At 49.8% G+C, this 14,423-nt stretch overlaps 2 protein-coding genes across 2 annotated transcripts; both read left to right on the top strand.

Moving 5' to 3' along the window:
- The first annotated feature begins 5,660 nt into the window (after window positions 1–5,660).
- LOC112875108 (SCARECROW-LIKE protein 7) lies at window positions 5,661–7,691 on the top strand. The gene has a single exon (XM_025938820.1). It carries the CDS (start codon window positions 5,765–5,767, stop codon window positions 7,448–7,450), a length of 1,686 nt encoding a protein of 561 aa, XP_025794605.1. The 5' UTR covers window positions 5,661–5,764; the 3' UTR covers window positions 7,451–7,691.
- Window positions 7,692–11,066: 3,375 nt separating this feature from the next.
- Window positions 11,067–11,937, top strand: LOC112875107. Its single transcript, XM_025938819.1, has 3 exons — window positions 11,067–11,391; window positions 11,481–11,608; window positions 11,706–11,937. Exons 1-3 carry the CDS (start codon window positions 11,108–11,110, stop codon window positions 11,783–11,785), a joined length of 492 nt encoding a protein of 163 aa, XP_025794604.1. The 5' UTR covers window positions 11,067–11,107; the 3' UTR covers window positions 11,786–11,937.
- The last annotated feature ends 2,486 nt before the right edge of the window (window positions 11,938–14,423 follow it).

Genomic DNA, 14,423 nt, shown 5'->3' with positions numbered 1-14,423 from the left:
TTGTAAGGCTTAGGGGATATTCTCCTTAAGTTATAACCTATACAAACATCATATTGTACTCTTTTTTTCCTATATGAGTTTTTCCTCGGAATGGTTTCTTATAACGGTTTTAAGGAGGCAATATCAATACAAAAATATATATCATATCTACTATTTTCCCTATCGGGGTTTTAAAGGTGATATTCAAGACATATTGGATGTCATATCTTTTGTTTTTCCTATATGGATTTTTAAGAGGGTATCAAAAACATTATTCCTCCTCATATTTTTTCATTGGGTTTTGAGGAACGATATTCGATTATGATCCACAAATTATGATTATTGATCTCCAAACTTTCTTATGATATTCTCCTTTTGAGATTTTCTCATATGAGTTTGCGATGAGATAATAATCTATATATGCTATACCATTTTCTCCTATTTTCTCACTAGATTTTAAAGGAGTTTTAATAGCATATCAATATACAATTTGGTTTCTCCTCAGATTTTTCCCACAGGATTTTTGGAGGAGTTTTTCCCATACAATAATGAAGGATGATTGAACAAAGATTACATGAAGCATACAAGAAGCTAATTGATAAGGGGGAGTGTTAGAATTAAGTTTATTAGTGATCAATTAGTTTACACCCCTTTATAAAGAGACACCTTTTAGTAGATAGATATGATCTTTCACGAAAGATTCTGGACCTTTCGCGAAGGGGTCTGAACTCTCAAGGAACATGTCCTTTAAACACACACTTCCACCGTATATAAATATATAATTACACTGATCATTCAATCAATTAATGGATTATTTTGTTCATTCCATTCTATTCTCTAGTTTTAACACAAACAAGATCAGTAACGTTTGCATGTACGACCAGGATTAGAGAATAGGGACGGCGAAATGAAATTCCAATCAGAAAGAAAGATAACTGCAGTCCGCGGCAGCAGCGTCGCAGCACCAACGTTTCAGACAGCACACACCTGCTCGCCGTCGGCCGCCGCCGAAAATCCGCGCCGCCCCCGCCGCTTTCGGCCCCCGCCCCCAATCCGCGCTTCGAGCGGACGACTTGCCCATCTCGTCGCCCGCCGCCTTTGCCGATGTTGGAGCCAGCCAACCGCACGAGACGGCGTTGCGACGAGGTCCGTCTGAACACGACTGCCGTCTTTGTCGCGCGTCTGGTAGTTGGAGTCCTGGAGACCAGTGGACTAGTTAAAGCCACGCCACGCCCGTTAGTGGCGCCACGCACATCCCGGACAGGGACGCGCGCGCGAGCCGGAGCACCTGACTGATCGGGAGACTTGCGCGCGCGAGCGCGGGCGTCGACGTCGCGCCAGCCGGGTTGGTGACGGCGCCGGGACCTGGCGAGTCGGCGACGGCGACGGCGACGGCGACGTCCGCGCCCCCGCACTGGCGGGGGACCGGGGGTGCCCTGGTGTGAAGGCGCCGCTTGACCTCTGCTTCATTCCGGGGTGACTTCCGGTCGGTGGATTTGCCTCCGTCTCTGGGACTCGCCGCGCTCGTTGGTGCGTTCTCCTTTTGTCTTTTTCTTGGGCACCTTTTTTTTATCGCAGGTGGTAACGAACGGAAACCACGAACCGTCGCGAGTCACGAATGCACAAAGCGCCGTGCTTTGCCGATTCAGGAGCGAAAAGACGTAAGAAAACCACAAGCCGGCGAAAAAAAGAAAGCGTGCATAATTCACCAAAATGAGCTGTATTTAACCCAAGCGAGTATGATTACGACCGGATTCATCGAGTGGTAAGTAAACTTGCGAACTGGGTGAAGACCAAATCATGGTGCCCCTTCGCTTAATCGCTTTCCCCCGGGCTCGTAGGCCCCGGACGCACGCTTTCCCTAGCACGCAGAGCTAGTCGCCGCTCGAGATCCACGTCCCGACAGCGCGAACGCTTACAAAAAACCCACTGTTGACCGGGGGGTTGATGTTCAGCGTACGCAATTTGGCCCTCAAAGTCGCGGCACAATCATTTTCAGGCCCAGGTAGACACGTCACCCGCGCGACCGGCGCACGTGTAAAAACGATCAGGTTACGAGGCCGCACACTAGTTTTTTTCGTGTGGTAGAGCAAGATCGATCGCCCGCGGTGCGTGGTTAGATAAGGGCTCCTCCTTCTTAGGCCCGTTTAGATCGCAACTTTTTATAATATTTGGAACTTTTTGCTACTGTAGCGTTTTCGTTTGTATTTGACAAATTTTATCTAATCATAGTCTAACTAGGCTTAAAAGATTCGTCTCGTAATGTACAATTAAACTGTGCAATTAGTTATTTTTTTACATACATTTACTGCTCCATGCATGTGTCCCAAAATTGATGTGATGGAGAGAGTGTAAAAATTTGGAACTTTGAAGTGATCTAAACGGGACCTTAGTTCCGATACGGCTGGACATGATGATTGCCTTGCCACGATCGTTTCCCTTTGCTTTTTTTTTGGTCGTGTACATGGAACAATGTAAACAAGTGGCCCGTGGCCGCCAAGTTTCTTTTCTTCATGGCACAGTGTAAGCTTACGAGCGGCGACCGGCGTGGTTGGCGGACCTCCGTGGAGGCCAAACGGGGTACTGGCTTCGCCTTGATCAAGCAAATTTCTATAAGATGTATATATGATGTATTATCATAATTATCTATTGGTAGATTAGCTAAATTAGCTGAGTTAGCAATAGTTAGCCCTCTTTCATATGCCTATGTTCCGCCACCGCGTGGTTGGTTACATTGCCGTCCTCGTACCGCCGCCGCCGCCGTCGTCGTCGTCGGCAACGTTATCCGGCTGGCGTCTGCTCATGGAAGGAGTAGAAACAAGAAAAAGGGGCAGACGGCGCATAGATTCGTGTGCCGCAAAGGGAACGGGAAAAGGAAGCCGACAGATCTCGAGACAAGGGAAACGAGAGATTACCCGCCGGGGCCTCGCGTCGCGCGCGGCTGACGTCGCCGGTGGGGCCGCTTCGAGCGCCGTCCCCGCGGGCGCCAGCGGCGCTCGCTCGTGCGTCCCACCGGGGGCCGGGCGGGGGACCTGTCCTGCCGGAGCCGGCCGCCGCCCCTCGCCCGCGGCCGTCATCGCCGTGCGACCAACGGCAAGGCAGCAGCGCTGGCAAGATCATCAATGCGTCACCGCGGTCATCGTGCTGCTTGCACAGTGCGCGCACCGTCTCTGTAGTGTGAACACGGCATGAGCATGACCGGGAGGAGCCTCCGTTGACGCGTCAGCCAGCCCCGCCTCGTCCTTGGAACAGCCTCGACGTGGGGCGCGGCAGTACGCCCCGTCCCGGCACTTTTTTACATGTCCGTGACGGATTTTTTACAAGATCGGAGGCCCCCCTCCGTTTCTTCAGCTGCACGTGTAACACTTTCACGGGTACTAGCATGATTGAAGCTTTCGGAACTCCTTGTGGAGTGGCCGTGTGGGTTTGGAGTTTGGTTGGGCGCGCACGCACGAGCACGAGGTGGCCGGCCTATCACCAGTTCGCAGCAACGCCCAGTCCCGAATTCGGGGGGCAGAAAGCGGCCGCGCGATGGCCAGCACTTGTTTGTTCCACCGCAATAACGCCGGGTTTATGACCCCGGGCCCCGCGCCACGTAGACCCAGGACGAGTGGCGGGTAGGCGTGCCAGCCGATCAGACGTGGCAGGACAGTCAAAGCCCTGTGTACCTCCCGCGTACGGCCGAGCCGGGAGGCGCTGTCCCAGAGTGTCCCTCCTCCCTCCCTCCCCTCCGCTCCGGCTCCGGCCGCCCTCCGCGCAGAGCGCCGCGCCGCTGCGGCAGGGCGGTGGGGGCCGCCGGCGCCCGGGGGCGAGGCCGGGAACAGGGGGAACCGCACCGGTCACGTCACGCGGCGGCGTCCCGAGGCAGCAGGGCCGGCCGCGGAACGCCGGCGCGCGGGCCGGGGCCGAGGCCACGGCGGGGAGGACGTGTCTGGCGCGTGGTCCGGGGCGTTAGGGAGAGAGACCTCACGGACGGGTGGGGGCACGCGCCGCGCCAGTGTGCGGGAGGAAACGGTCGTCGTGTTGGCGTGGCAGGGTGGTCCCACCGGCCCCGTGGTTGTTTGTGAAAACTAACCCTGTGGTTGGTTTGGAAGATCTTCTGTGAAACGAGGGTGCCGTGGTTGGCCGCTGGAGACTGACTGCGGTATAGATCGGCCGGCGTCCAGCCATTTCACCGTTCGTTGTCGGGGACCAGAGCCACAATCGTTGAGTGAAAGGATAGCGACTCCACCAGGGCTTATCTCGGCGCACGAACTCGCGCAGATGACTTTTGGACGAAGAAAAGTAGCAGCCCACCTGATTTGGAACAGGTGTGATGTACACTGTCTGACGTTGTTGCTCCAAAAACGTATGATATTTTAACTGCGAATTTGCTTATTTTTTGGGAAAATTCTCCTACTACTTGTATACAAACGTACGCTGTACTTAAACATGGTGGAGGTCATAACATCGCCATGAACTGTAAGTAGCTCAATTATGCTCAAATTATGAAAGACGATTGAAGCAATCCTCACAACACATCTTTGACTAACACATTGTGTTACAGACCGTTATGAAAGGTATAGTTTTATAAAACTATTAGACTTCAAGATAGATCTACTTGTATCGTCTTTTTGAATTAAAAATAGAACAAAGTCGCAACCCGTAATGAAAGATAAACAAGTTACCCACACACCAAATGTAATGCTACTTGGATTTCTGGTGTAGATAGCTTTAGACTTATGCATATTATTGAAATGTTAAAATATCCTTAATATTGTGCATCTATCAGGCTGATGCTCATGAGAGGTTAAATATTTATGTTCTTTTTAGAATGACACAACCATATATGTATATGGCTGATGGCTATAATAGTGCATGACATCAATGTGTTGTTTAATTTTTGTTGTTTTGTAAACAACAAATCTAAGATGACAAATATGCTAGAAAGAGTGACCATGTGGTTCCATGCAGAGGAAACCCCTCTCCTATCTCTTTTTCTTATTTGTTTGCCACACCATCACATATGTTGATGACAGTATAAAATGAGAGAGTAGTACAAATACAACACATTTGATTATAGGAAGTGGGAGCATTTAATTAGCAAGGGCATAATCATGGGGAACAAGTTACATGAAGTCTCACTAGTCCATGATAGCAACATTTGGATATCTAGTTTAGATAAGAGTATTAAAGTCTAAAATATTTTAAGATTTGTAATTGGAAGGAGATTAAATTGGTTTCACTTTATTCCATTGAGAGTTTTTTTCTCACTCAAACACTTCTCAATATTGGCTTGGTCGCTTGGAGTTACTGTAGTGACAAACGGAGTTCAGAAATTACCCGCCGCAGAAGATCCTAACAAGCCATACCTGCCCAGCGCAGTTCATGGCTTCAAGCCCAGCCGCATCACCTCATCACTCGCTACCATTTTACCGTTGAGGCCGTCCGTCCCGGCGACCACCAAAGTGGAAGCCACCGCTACATACACTTGCACAGTACACTACTGACTACTCTACGCAGGCAAGGCAGGCAGGTACTCCACTCCACTATAGGATTCTGTACGCCTGAGGGCACTCCCGTAATTGCGCCTCCACAGTGCCTGCGACTGCGAGTGAGCCACCACAGTGCGGCAGCGCCCACGCCCTACTGTTTTAAATCCCCTGCCGCCGCTCACCTCCGCCGTTCCCCCCTCCCCTCCGCTTCCCTTCCGTTCCCCACGAACCCGCACCGCCGAATCCCCCGGCCCCGCCGCTCCCCACCCACCCATTCCGCGATTCTCCCACCGGAAACGGCGGGGAGCGCCATGGCGTACATGTGCGCGGACAGCGGCAACCTCATGGCCATCGCGCAGCAGGTGATCCAGCAGCAGCAGCAACAGCAGCAGCAGCACCAGAGGCACCACCACCACCACCACCACCACCTGCCACCGCCGCCGATGCAGCTCCCGCCGCGCCAGGCGCCGCCGATGCCGCCGGCCCCGGCGCCCCCGCACGGCCAGATCCCGGCGACCGCGCTGCCGTACGGCGGCGGCGCGTGGCCCCACTCGGAGCACTTCTTCTCCGACTCGTTCGTCGGGGCGTCCGCGGCCGACGCGGTGTTCTCGGACCTCGCCGCCGCCGCGGACTTCGACTCCGATGTGTGGATGGACAGCCTCATAGGGGACCCGCCGTTCGCAGACTCCGACCTCGACCGCCTCATCTTCACCACCCCGCCGCCGCCCGTCCCCGTCCCCGCCCCGGCTGCGGCCCCCGTCGACGTGGCGGCCCAGCCCGGGGCCGCAGCTCCGGCGCCGCTTCCCCAGACTGCCGCCGTGGCCGCGCCGGCAGCGTGTTCCTCCCCGAGCTCCCTGGACGTGTCCTGCTCCGAGCCCGTCCTCCAGTCCCTCCTCGCCTGCTCCCGTACCGCCGCCGCTGACCCAGCGCTCGCTGCCGTGGAGCTCGTGAAGGTGCGCGCCGCCGCCTCCGACGACGGCGACCCCGCGGAGCGCGTGGCGTTCTACTTCGCGGACGCACTCGCCCGCCGCCTCGCGTGCGGAGGCGGGGCGCAAACCTCGACGTCGTCGGACGATCGGTTCGCCTCCGACGAGCTCACGCTCTGCTACAAAACGCTCAATGACGCCTGCCCCTACTCCAAGTTTGCGCACCTGACCGCCAACCAGGCCATCCTGGAGGCCACGGGCACGGCGACCAAGATCCATATCGTTGACTTCGGGATCGTGCAGGGTATCCAATGGGCGGCGCTGCTCCAGGCACTCGCCACTCGCCCCGAGGGGAAGCCATCCCGGGTACGTATCTCCGGTGTACCCTCACCGTACTTGGGGCAGAAGCCTGCGGCCTCCCTCGCCGCAACCAGTGCCCGTCTCCGCGACTTCGCCAAGCTTCTTGGGGTGGACTTTGAGTTTGTTCCATTGCTGCGGCAAGTGCACGAACTGGATCGGTCGGATTTCTCTGTTGAGCCTGATGAGGCCGTGGCAGTCAATTTCATGCTCCAGCTGTATCACCTTCTTGGCGACTCCGATGAGCCGGTGCGGCGAGTCCTCCGGCTCGCCAAATCACTTAGTCCATCAGTAGTTACCCTCGGGGAGTATGAGGTTAGTCTGAACCGAGCTGGGTTCGTCGACAGGTTTGCCAATGCACTGTGCTATTACAAGCCAGTGTTCGAGTCACTGGATGTGGCGATGGCACGGGACTCTCCAGAGAGGGTGAGGGTGGAGCGATGTATGTTTGGGGAGCGCATTCGGAGGGCTGTTGGACCAGAGGAAGGCGCGGAGAGGACAGATAGGATGGCAGCTAGCATGGAGTGGCAGACGCTGATGGAGTGGTGTGGCTTTGAGCCCGTCAAGCTCAGCAACTATGCCAGGAGCCAGGCTGATTTTTTGCTTTGGAACTACGATGCAAAGTACAAGTATTCACTTGTTGAGCTACCACCAGCATTCTTGTCCCTGGCATGGGAGAAGCGGCCGCTCCTCACCGTGTCTGCTTGGCGGTGAGTCCTTTTTGGTGCATTGGCGTTGTTGTATGTAGCATTGTCATAGAATCAGGGAAGAAAAGATTAGAATTGGTTTTGCATTGTATTAGCTTCCTCCCAAGATGATGACAATGACTAGATGGTATAATTGGGGGATTTAGTTTACTTGTTTGATATTTGTTCTACTACATGATGAGTAGCTAGAGCAAATTTAGTGCTGATTGTATAGAAATTCAAAGTAGGTGGAGTAGATTGCTTGCTCATGTGATTTTCTGGTTACATTTGGCATTTTGCTTGTGTATGAATGGGGGCAATCATATTAGCACCTCCATCCTTGCAATTAGTAAGCTTATAGTGGTAAAACTAATTATAACCAATGTTCACTTGAACTACCATTGCAACTCCCGTTCTCATGTATTTGGTTGTAGCAGTAGTGTACTGTTGAAAACAAAATTCTGTTCAGTTGTTCCTTCAAAAAAAATTCTGTGCAGTTGGCAACACAGCTGATTTCGACCTAGCTAGTCCAGTTATTTCACTAATAATGCCGGCTGCCTTGAGGTTGTCATATTTTTTTAGAAAAAGGAAAAGTTTCCTGTTATGTTTTAATTCAGTGACCATTACCTCCCAGATCATTTGTTTCCTTGGTCGTGCGTGTTTTATTTGTATAGGTTCACCTTTAACGTCTTAGCCCTTAGTTTGTATATTCAGTGTAATAAATTTCTGGCAGGACCCCTTTGTCTATTCAGTGTATTAATTTCCATCTTTCAGTTTCAAGGTAGTGTTAGATCATGCCCTCAGTTCTTATATGCGTAGCTGTTTCTGCTTTACTTGAATTTAGTTCCTCGAGCATTTCTTCAATTTGTCTATTCAGCGTAATAAATTTCAGGCAAGGACCCCTTTGTCTATTCAGTGTAATAATTTCCATGTTGCTGTTTCAAGGTAGTGTTAGATCATGTCCTCAGTTATTATATACGTAACTGTCTCTGGTTTACTTGAAATTAGTTTCTCAATCATTTCTTCAATGACAGCGTGCATTGTTTGTAGCTGCATATGCTGTTGTCAGCAGTTTGTTCTGATGCACGTCAAGTACGCAACCATTTATGTGAAAGAGAAGTAATGCTCTCGTTATCCTATTCCAGCGTTGCTCTGTATCCTTGCTGTTTTGGTTGCAAGCTGTCATTTTCGTGCAATTTGTTGCTTGGCATTTTATCTTGATGGAGAAGGCAGCATATTTCCTTTCTGCTGATACCTAGTCTTTTCTTCTAGAGCTAAAATTACTACTCGATCTTCATGACTTGTGCGCATTTGAGCTAGCAAACATCCTTTCTTTCGTGAAAGGGATCTCAATGCCTGCTGTGATTTTCTGGTTCTTTCGGTTACTTGGACTGTGTTGCTTCGGGTGTTCCCTTTTCTGTATGAGAACGCACCCACTCACTTATCATGCGGACTCAGCAGCTACTTGTTTTGGTTTAGTTGGCCTGCCCCAAGTCATAATAAGCGGCCAAGCAGTGAGAGAGAGTGAATTTCTACGGAAATCATGTGTAACAAATGGATATTAGTAGTAATTTGTTCAGTTCCAACTTGTTTGCTATTTATTGTGGATAATACAAGTTCGTTTTTTATATTACTAGAGAATACTGTGCAAGTTTAACTGCAACATGAAACACAAGCGCTCGGTGCTGTCACAGATACGTTTTGGCGGCTTCCTCCCAGTTGAGTCTCTTGTTCGCTTAGCTCTATGACGCTTTGAGGTTGAGGACACTCCAAAGCTGTCGGCAGGTCCCACGTTGACATTGCCGCCGGCGATTAGCAAAGCTGAGACATCGACGAAGCGATTCGTGATGCTAATCGCCATTAGCTGCCCACCGCGGCTGTAATCATCACCGTCTGCTTGACGTTTCCTGCCCGTCCGATTTGACTGAACCCGGCTGATCTGGCCATCAGAATGCTTAGAGCTATGTGGCCTGCAAGCTCTGTCTTCAGTTCATGGAAGCGGTTGCAACAAACAAGCTGAGTCGGCTGTCTGGCGGAACAGTTGTTCCAGGAGGACGAGAGGAGATCGGGCTCGCACGACGAGTGATCGATCTGGTTGGCCTAGCCTTATGATCAGTGCTGCGCGGTCGACTGGTCGCGTAGGCCATAGGTGCACCGTGTCACATTCTTGTCCTCGGCTCTGGTGTTTCATGGGTGCATAATTGCAGCTGCACATGGTAGGATCACGGGATAGCACCGGACATTCCCCAGCGGTTGTACTGCCTGTCGAGCCAGAAATGATGGAACGACAGAGCCCACCGCGACAGCATTGGGGGTACAGTTTCGGTCTACTACATTGCTGTCTCCCTTGTTTGCATCGGTATATAATGCATCGGTTCTTGGAGTCCCGATGATGTTCTTGTTCAGAAACTAGTTCCATGGCGTCATTTGATGATGATCAAACAATTTAATGAGATGAAACGCCAACGAACCTACATATAGATGTTGGGCCTCTTTTACACTTCAGCTGGGCTTGCTTTGGGCTGATTGTGGGGATAAAGTGTAGACCTAAGGCAGATATTTTCTTACCGGCCCTTCCGCTTTAGAGCCCAACATTTCCTTAAAAATAAGCAGAGCCCAATCACTTTTAAAAGCACTCGTCGTCGCAAAATTCAAAAGTAAACAAACCAGCTAACCTCGATTTAGGATCCATTTGGATCCAAGTGCTAATATGCCACGTTTAGATTGCAAATTTGTATAATATTTGGAACTTTTTGCTACTGTAGCGTTTTCGTTTGTATTTGACAAATTTTATCTAATTATGGTCTAACTAGGTTTAAAAGATTCGTCTCGTGATGTACAATTAAACTGTGCAATTAGTTATTTTTTTTACATACATTTACTGCTTCATGCATGTGTCCAAAAATTGATGTGATGGAGAGAGAGTGTAAAAATTATAACATTTGGAAGCGATCTAAACGGGGCCTAGGTGAAAGTGCTAAAATTTAGCAATAGCTTCCCCAAACAGAAGTGTTAATACAGTGGGTTAAACTTTAGGCAAGACTAAAAGTATTAGAATATATATAAATATTAATATGGGCTAAAATTTAGCATTTAAATTTTAGCAATTTCAAAAAGGTGGCCAGAGGCCCAGAGGCCACAGGTCCAGGCGTTTACTAGCAGGTAGCGGCCCGAGACATTTCCACACTGGTGCTCCTCTCCCGGCCCTGTGCAGCGACGCCACGGTCAAAACACAGACCACTCATGTCACCGTCCCAAGATGTCGAGATCTCCACTTCTCCAGGAGAAACAAAACAAAATCTCCAGGAGGCGGATACACCGCCTCGACCCAGCCACCCTCGCCGCGACGCGACGCGCCTAGCGTGCGAGAGAGACGGCCCGACCGGGGCGACGGACACGGAGCGTCCCAATCCCTCCGCGCGCTTTCCGCGCCGAGGCCGCAGCCCGAAGCCGCTCCGGCGCCCGGCGCGTGTATCGCTTTCTCTACGTGTGCGCCCGCCGCTCGCGAGACGGCGCCACGCTTGCCTCCTCGCGGCGCCTTCCAGGCGCCCCTCGTACGTGCCCCAGTGGGAGGCTGCCACCGCTACGGCGGCAGCGCCACGGCACGCGCGGCCGCTTATAAGCGGCTCCCCCCGCCCGTGCTCCCGGAACACACTTCGCCGTGCGCGCGTTCGCTTCGTTGCCCATGTACTCGCACACGCTCCGGGCGGCTAGCAGCACGGGACTCGGGTTCGCGCTCGGCCGTATCGGCGGCAGGAGAGGCGGCGGCGGTGCCGCGGCGCCGGGGCTGGTGGTGCCCGCAGCAGGCGCAGCCCGCGGGAGGAGCGTCTCCGCGACGCCGGCGGCCGAGGCGCCCGTGCCGGGGGACCAGGGCGTCGCCATGGAGCAGCCGAAGCAGCAGCAGCCGCAGGTGCCCCAGCAGGACGCCGGGGGCAAGAGCAAGCGCGACGACATGCACAAGACCACCGGGTAATCCACCGCGTTCCCTCGCCGTGCTTTCTCTTGCGGTGCTTGTGCCTTGTGCTTCATTTGGTTTCCTGCCCTGTGTCGACGCGCAGGGACGTGATGACCCACTCGTTCGGGGAGGGGTACTCGACGCGCTCCGACGAGGAGGGGTTCGGCGGCGTGTACGGCAGGAACGACCCGGTGGAGCACCCAGGCACGGAGATTCACCCCAGCCATCCCGGTACGCGAACGCGCCGCTCTGAAATCGGGTTCTGATGCCGTTCGCGTGCGGCGCCGAGGAGGAGTGCTGGGCTAACCGGCTGTGTGATCCTGTGCAGAGTACGACACGACGCAGGGGTCGGAGGTGAAGGAGAAGGAGAAGGCGCGCCACCTCAAGGACGAGAAGCACGCCACCTAGGCGGCGACCGACGCACGTCTCGGAGTCAGGCTCGTCGCCGTTTAGGTAGTTCCGAGTTCCCTTCGCTCTCGGGGGAGGCATCGCGTGGTTCGCAGCTTTAGAAATGCTATTTTATTTCAAGTTTGCTGAGATGTGGTAAAAATTCAGTAATATGTCTTGAGGACCCTTGGTGCTATGTTCTTTCTGCTCTTGTGTCAGATGAGAACTTGGAACCTCCTTTCAATGAAATACTCTTTTAATGAAATACGGTCGTGAAACGTGAAAAAAAGATGAGAACTTGGGAGGGGTCTTGGATGGCCTTCCATGGTGTTATCTCTGTTCGATTCTTCTGGTAATAAGAACACCCGTGACCGATCCTAATCAAGGACGCCAAGTAACGATGTCATTTCACCATTTGAAACGTGACAAAGGTCTTGTCGAATTTACCGGATCTATTATATATATTATTAATATTATATTTATTATATTTTAATATTATATTTATTATATTAATAAGGAAGTGTTAGGGAGGCATTTTCACCATAATCTAATTTTTTTTAAAAAAATTAAGAAGGAAGAATCGAGAGATCTAAAAATTCTCAGAGTAATCTAAAAATCTAAAAAAGAAATTAAAGAAGAAGAATTTACAAATTAAAAAGAAAGAATTTACACCGTTAGATTTGAATTTAGAAAATAAGAATTTATACCGTTGGAAGAAATTAAAAAAATTTACACCGTTAGATTTGGACTTTATAAAGATCTTAGCGGTCTGCGCTCTATGCTTGCTACGGTACTCCTAGCAAAGGTACACGCTTGCTACGGTACTCCTAGCAACGGTACTCCTAAGGAGGTAATACAAGTACTCATTAGGAGGTAATACAATCACAACTGTCGATTTTTAAAGCAGATTAGATATTTAAATAATAAAAATAATATGAAATGAGAAAATTCCGTCGATCCGGTTTTTCGTCCAAACGGGCGCGCTGCGCCTCCGGCAACTGCGAGCGTCCCGCAGGGCCACCCGACACCCACCAACGTCCACGAGCGCTGCGACGCTGCTAGCCTTCCTATCCGCATCAGGCTGCATTCACATTAGAACATTCGAGTTCCAAACAGGTTCTAGCATATCTCTAGCCTTCTTTTGTTATAGATAAATATATGCTCACAGTGATAAGGTGAATGGTAGCGGTGTTCACTGACAGGATGAGCAACACGTCTCGGAAAGCACAACTTGACGTTGAGATGGCATCTAGACCTGTGCACTCATCGATGGTTGGTAATTGGCACGGTCAGTTTCCATAACGTGTGAACGCTATAGGCTGGGTTGATGCTGAGGCGACAAGGTAAGCCATCCAAAAATGCAAACTGCAAATTGAGATAGATATTTGATACCAACTCCCGTATATACCAGCTACAGGCAGCTCTCGACGAGATGGGATAACACGAACCATCAAGGATGTATCCTTGGAATAAGAAGTCTGTAGGGGATCAGCACAAAGGAGAGACTATGCCTTGCTTGCACAGTAGAGAATCAGTTAACCCTTCAGAAAAGATGCAGTATCTGTCAGATAATGGGAGCATGCATGAAGCTGAAGCAATTGGAGATTGTAAAACAAAGAAACAAAAGAAGATTTGGTTATGATCAGAACTAAGGGGGTGCAACCGCTAGTCATTAAGGTTTGGATTCAAATTTGAAAATTTAATTCCAATAATCTACGGCAAGAGTACATTGAGTCACTCTTTTAGATTTTCTTAAAAAAATTCCATGGTAATTTTTCACCTGAAACTGTCAAACAAAAACATACACAACCAGTCAAAAACTAAAAAGTTAATCCTATCATATTCATGTGAAAAGGTCTGAAATTTTTATATTACTTTTAATAAATAATAAAATATGTTTCTATATGAGGTTTTCTATTTTCTTACGAATTCATATTCCAAAAGAATAAGCCACACAACAATGTGATGGATAAAACAGGGGTGATGCCTTGGTGTGCCATATTAGGACAACAATTACAATGACACGACTAAATAAAAGTTTTGCATAAATCTATTTTAGAGTAAAAACAAATTTTAGCATAAAAATCTAGCTACAAATACTATTTGCGCGGGTCATCTCGCTAGTTTGGTACTTTTTCTGTTTTTATTTACATGTTGAATTAGGTTTGTCATAAGTTAAATTTGGCCAACTTTGACCAAATTTATAGAAAAAAATATTAATATTTACCTTATCAAATTTGTTTCATTGAATCCACCATAAAGTATACATTGATAGTGCATACGTTGGATAGTATATTTTTTACTATATTTTTTATAGATTTGGTCAAAGTTAGGTAACTTTGATTTAGAACAAATTTAATATGATATGCAAATAAAAATAGAGAGAGTATACTCGTATGATTGCGCAGTTTATTTGTGTGCTGATGATGAGGCGGTGAGGCCCATAGATCCCTCTCGCTACTCGCTATGACGACATGCGGCATAAACCTGTCTCGCAGCGCTTTGTTTAGGCGATTGAAGATGGAATTCCACTGACCGATGTGTCTAGGCCCAAGACACGTCCGCGTTTGTGCCTTAGGCAAAGTACGATCAGAATACGATACTCATTAGGTTTTTAATTTTTAGAGGTTTAGGTCCATGCCCAAGCTTTATGAAATCT

This window comes from Panicum hallii, chromosome 9 (genome assembly GCF_002211085.1).
Source record: "Panicum hallii strain FIL2 chromosome 9, PHallii_v3.1, whole genome shotgun sequence".
NCBI classification, from domain to species: domain Eukaryota; kingdom Viridiplantae; phylum Streptophyta; class Magnoliopsida; order Poales; family Poaceae; genus Panicum; species Panicum hallii.
Note: the sequence above shows the minus strand (reverse complement) of the source record. Positions and strands in the feature narration are given on the sequence as shown.

Coding starts and splice junctions, on each gene's coding strand:
- LOC112875108 (XM_025938820.1), top strand. CDS start 5,765: ATGGCGTACATGTGCGCGGACAGCGGCAACCTCATGGCCATCGCGCAG.
- LOC112875107 (XM_025938819.1), top strand. CDS start 11,108: ATGTACTCGCACACGCTCCGGGCGGCTAGCAGCACGGGACTCGGGTTC. Junction 11,392..11,480: donor GACATGCACAAGACCACCGG/GTAATCCACCGC, acceptor GTCGACGCGCAG/GGACGTGATGACCCACTCGT. Junction 11,609..11,705: donor GATTCACCCCAGCCATCCCG/GTACGCGAACGC, acceptor GATCCTGTGCAG/AGTACGACACGACGCAGGGG.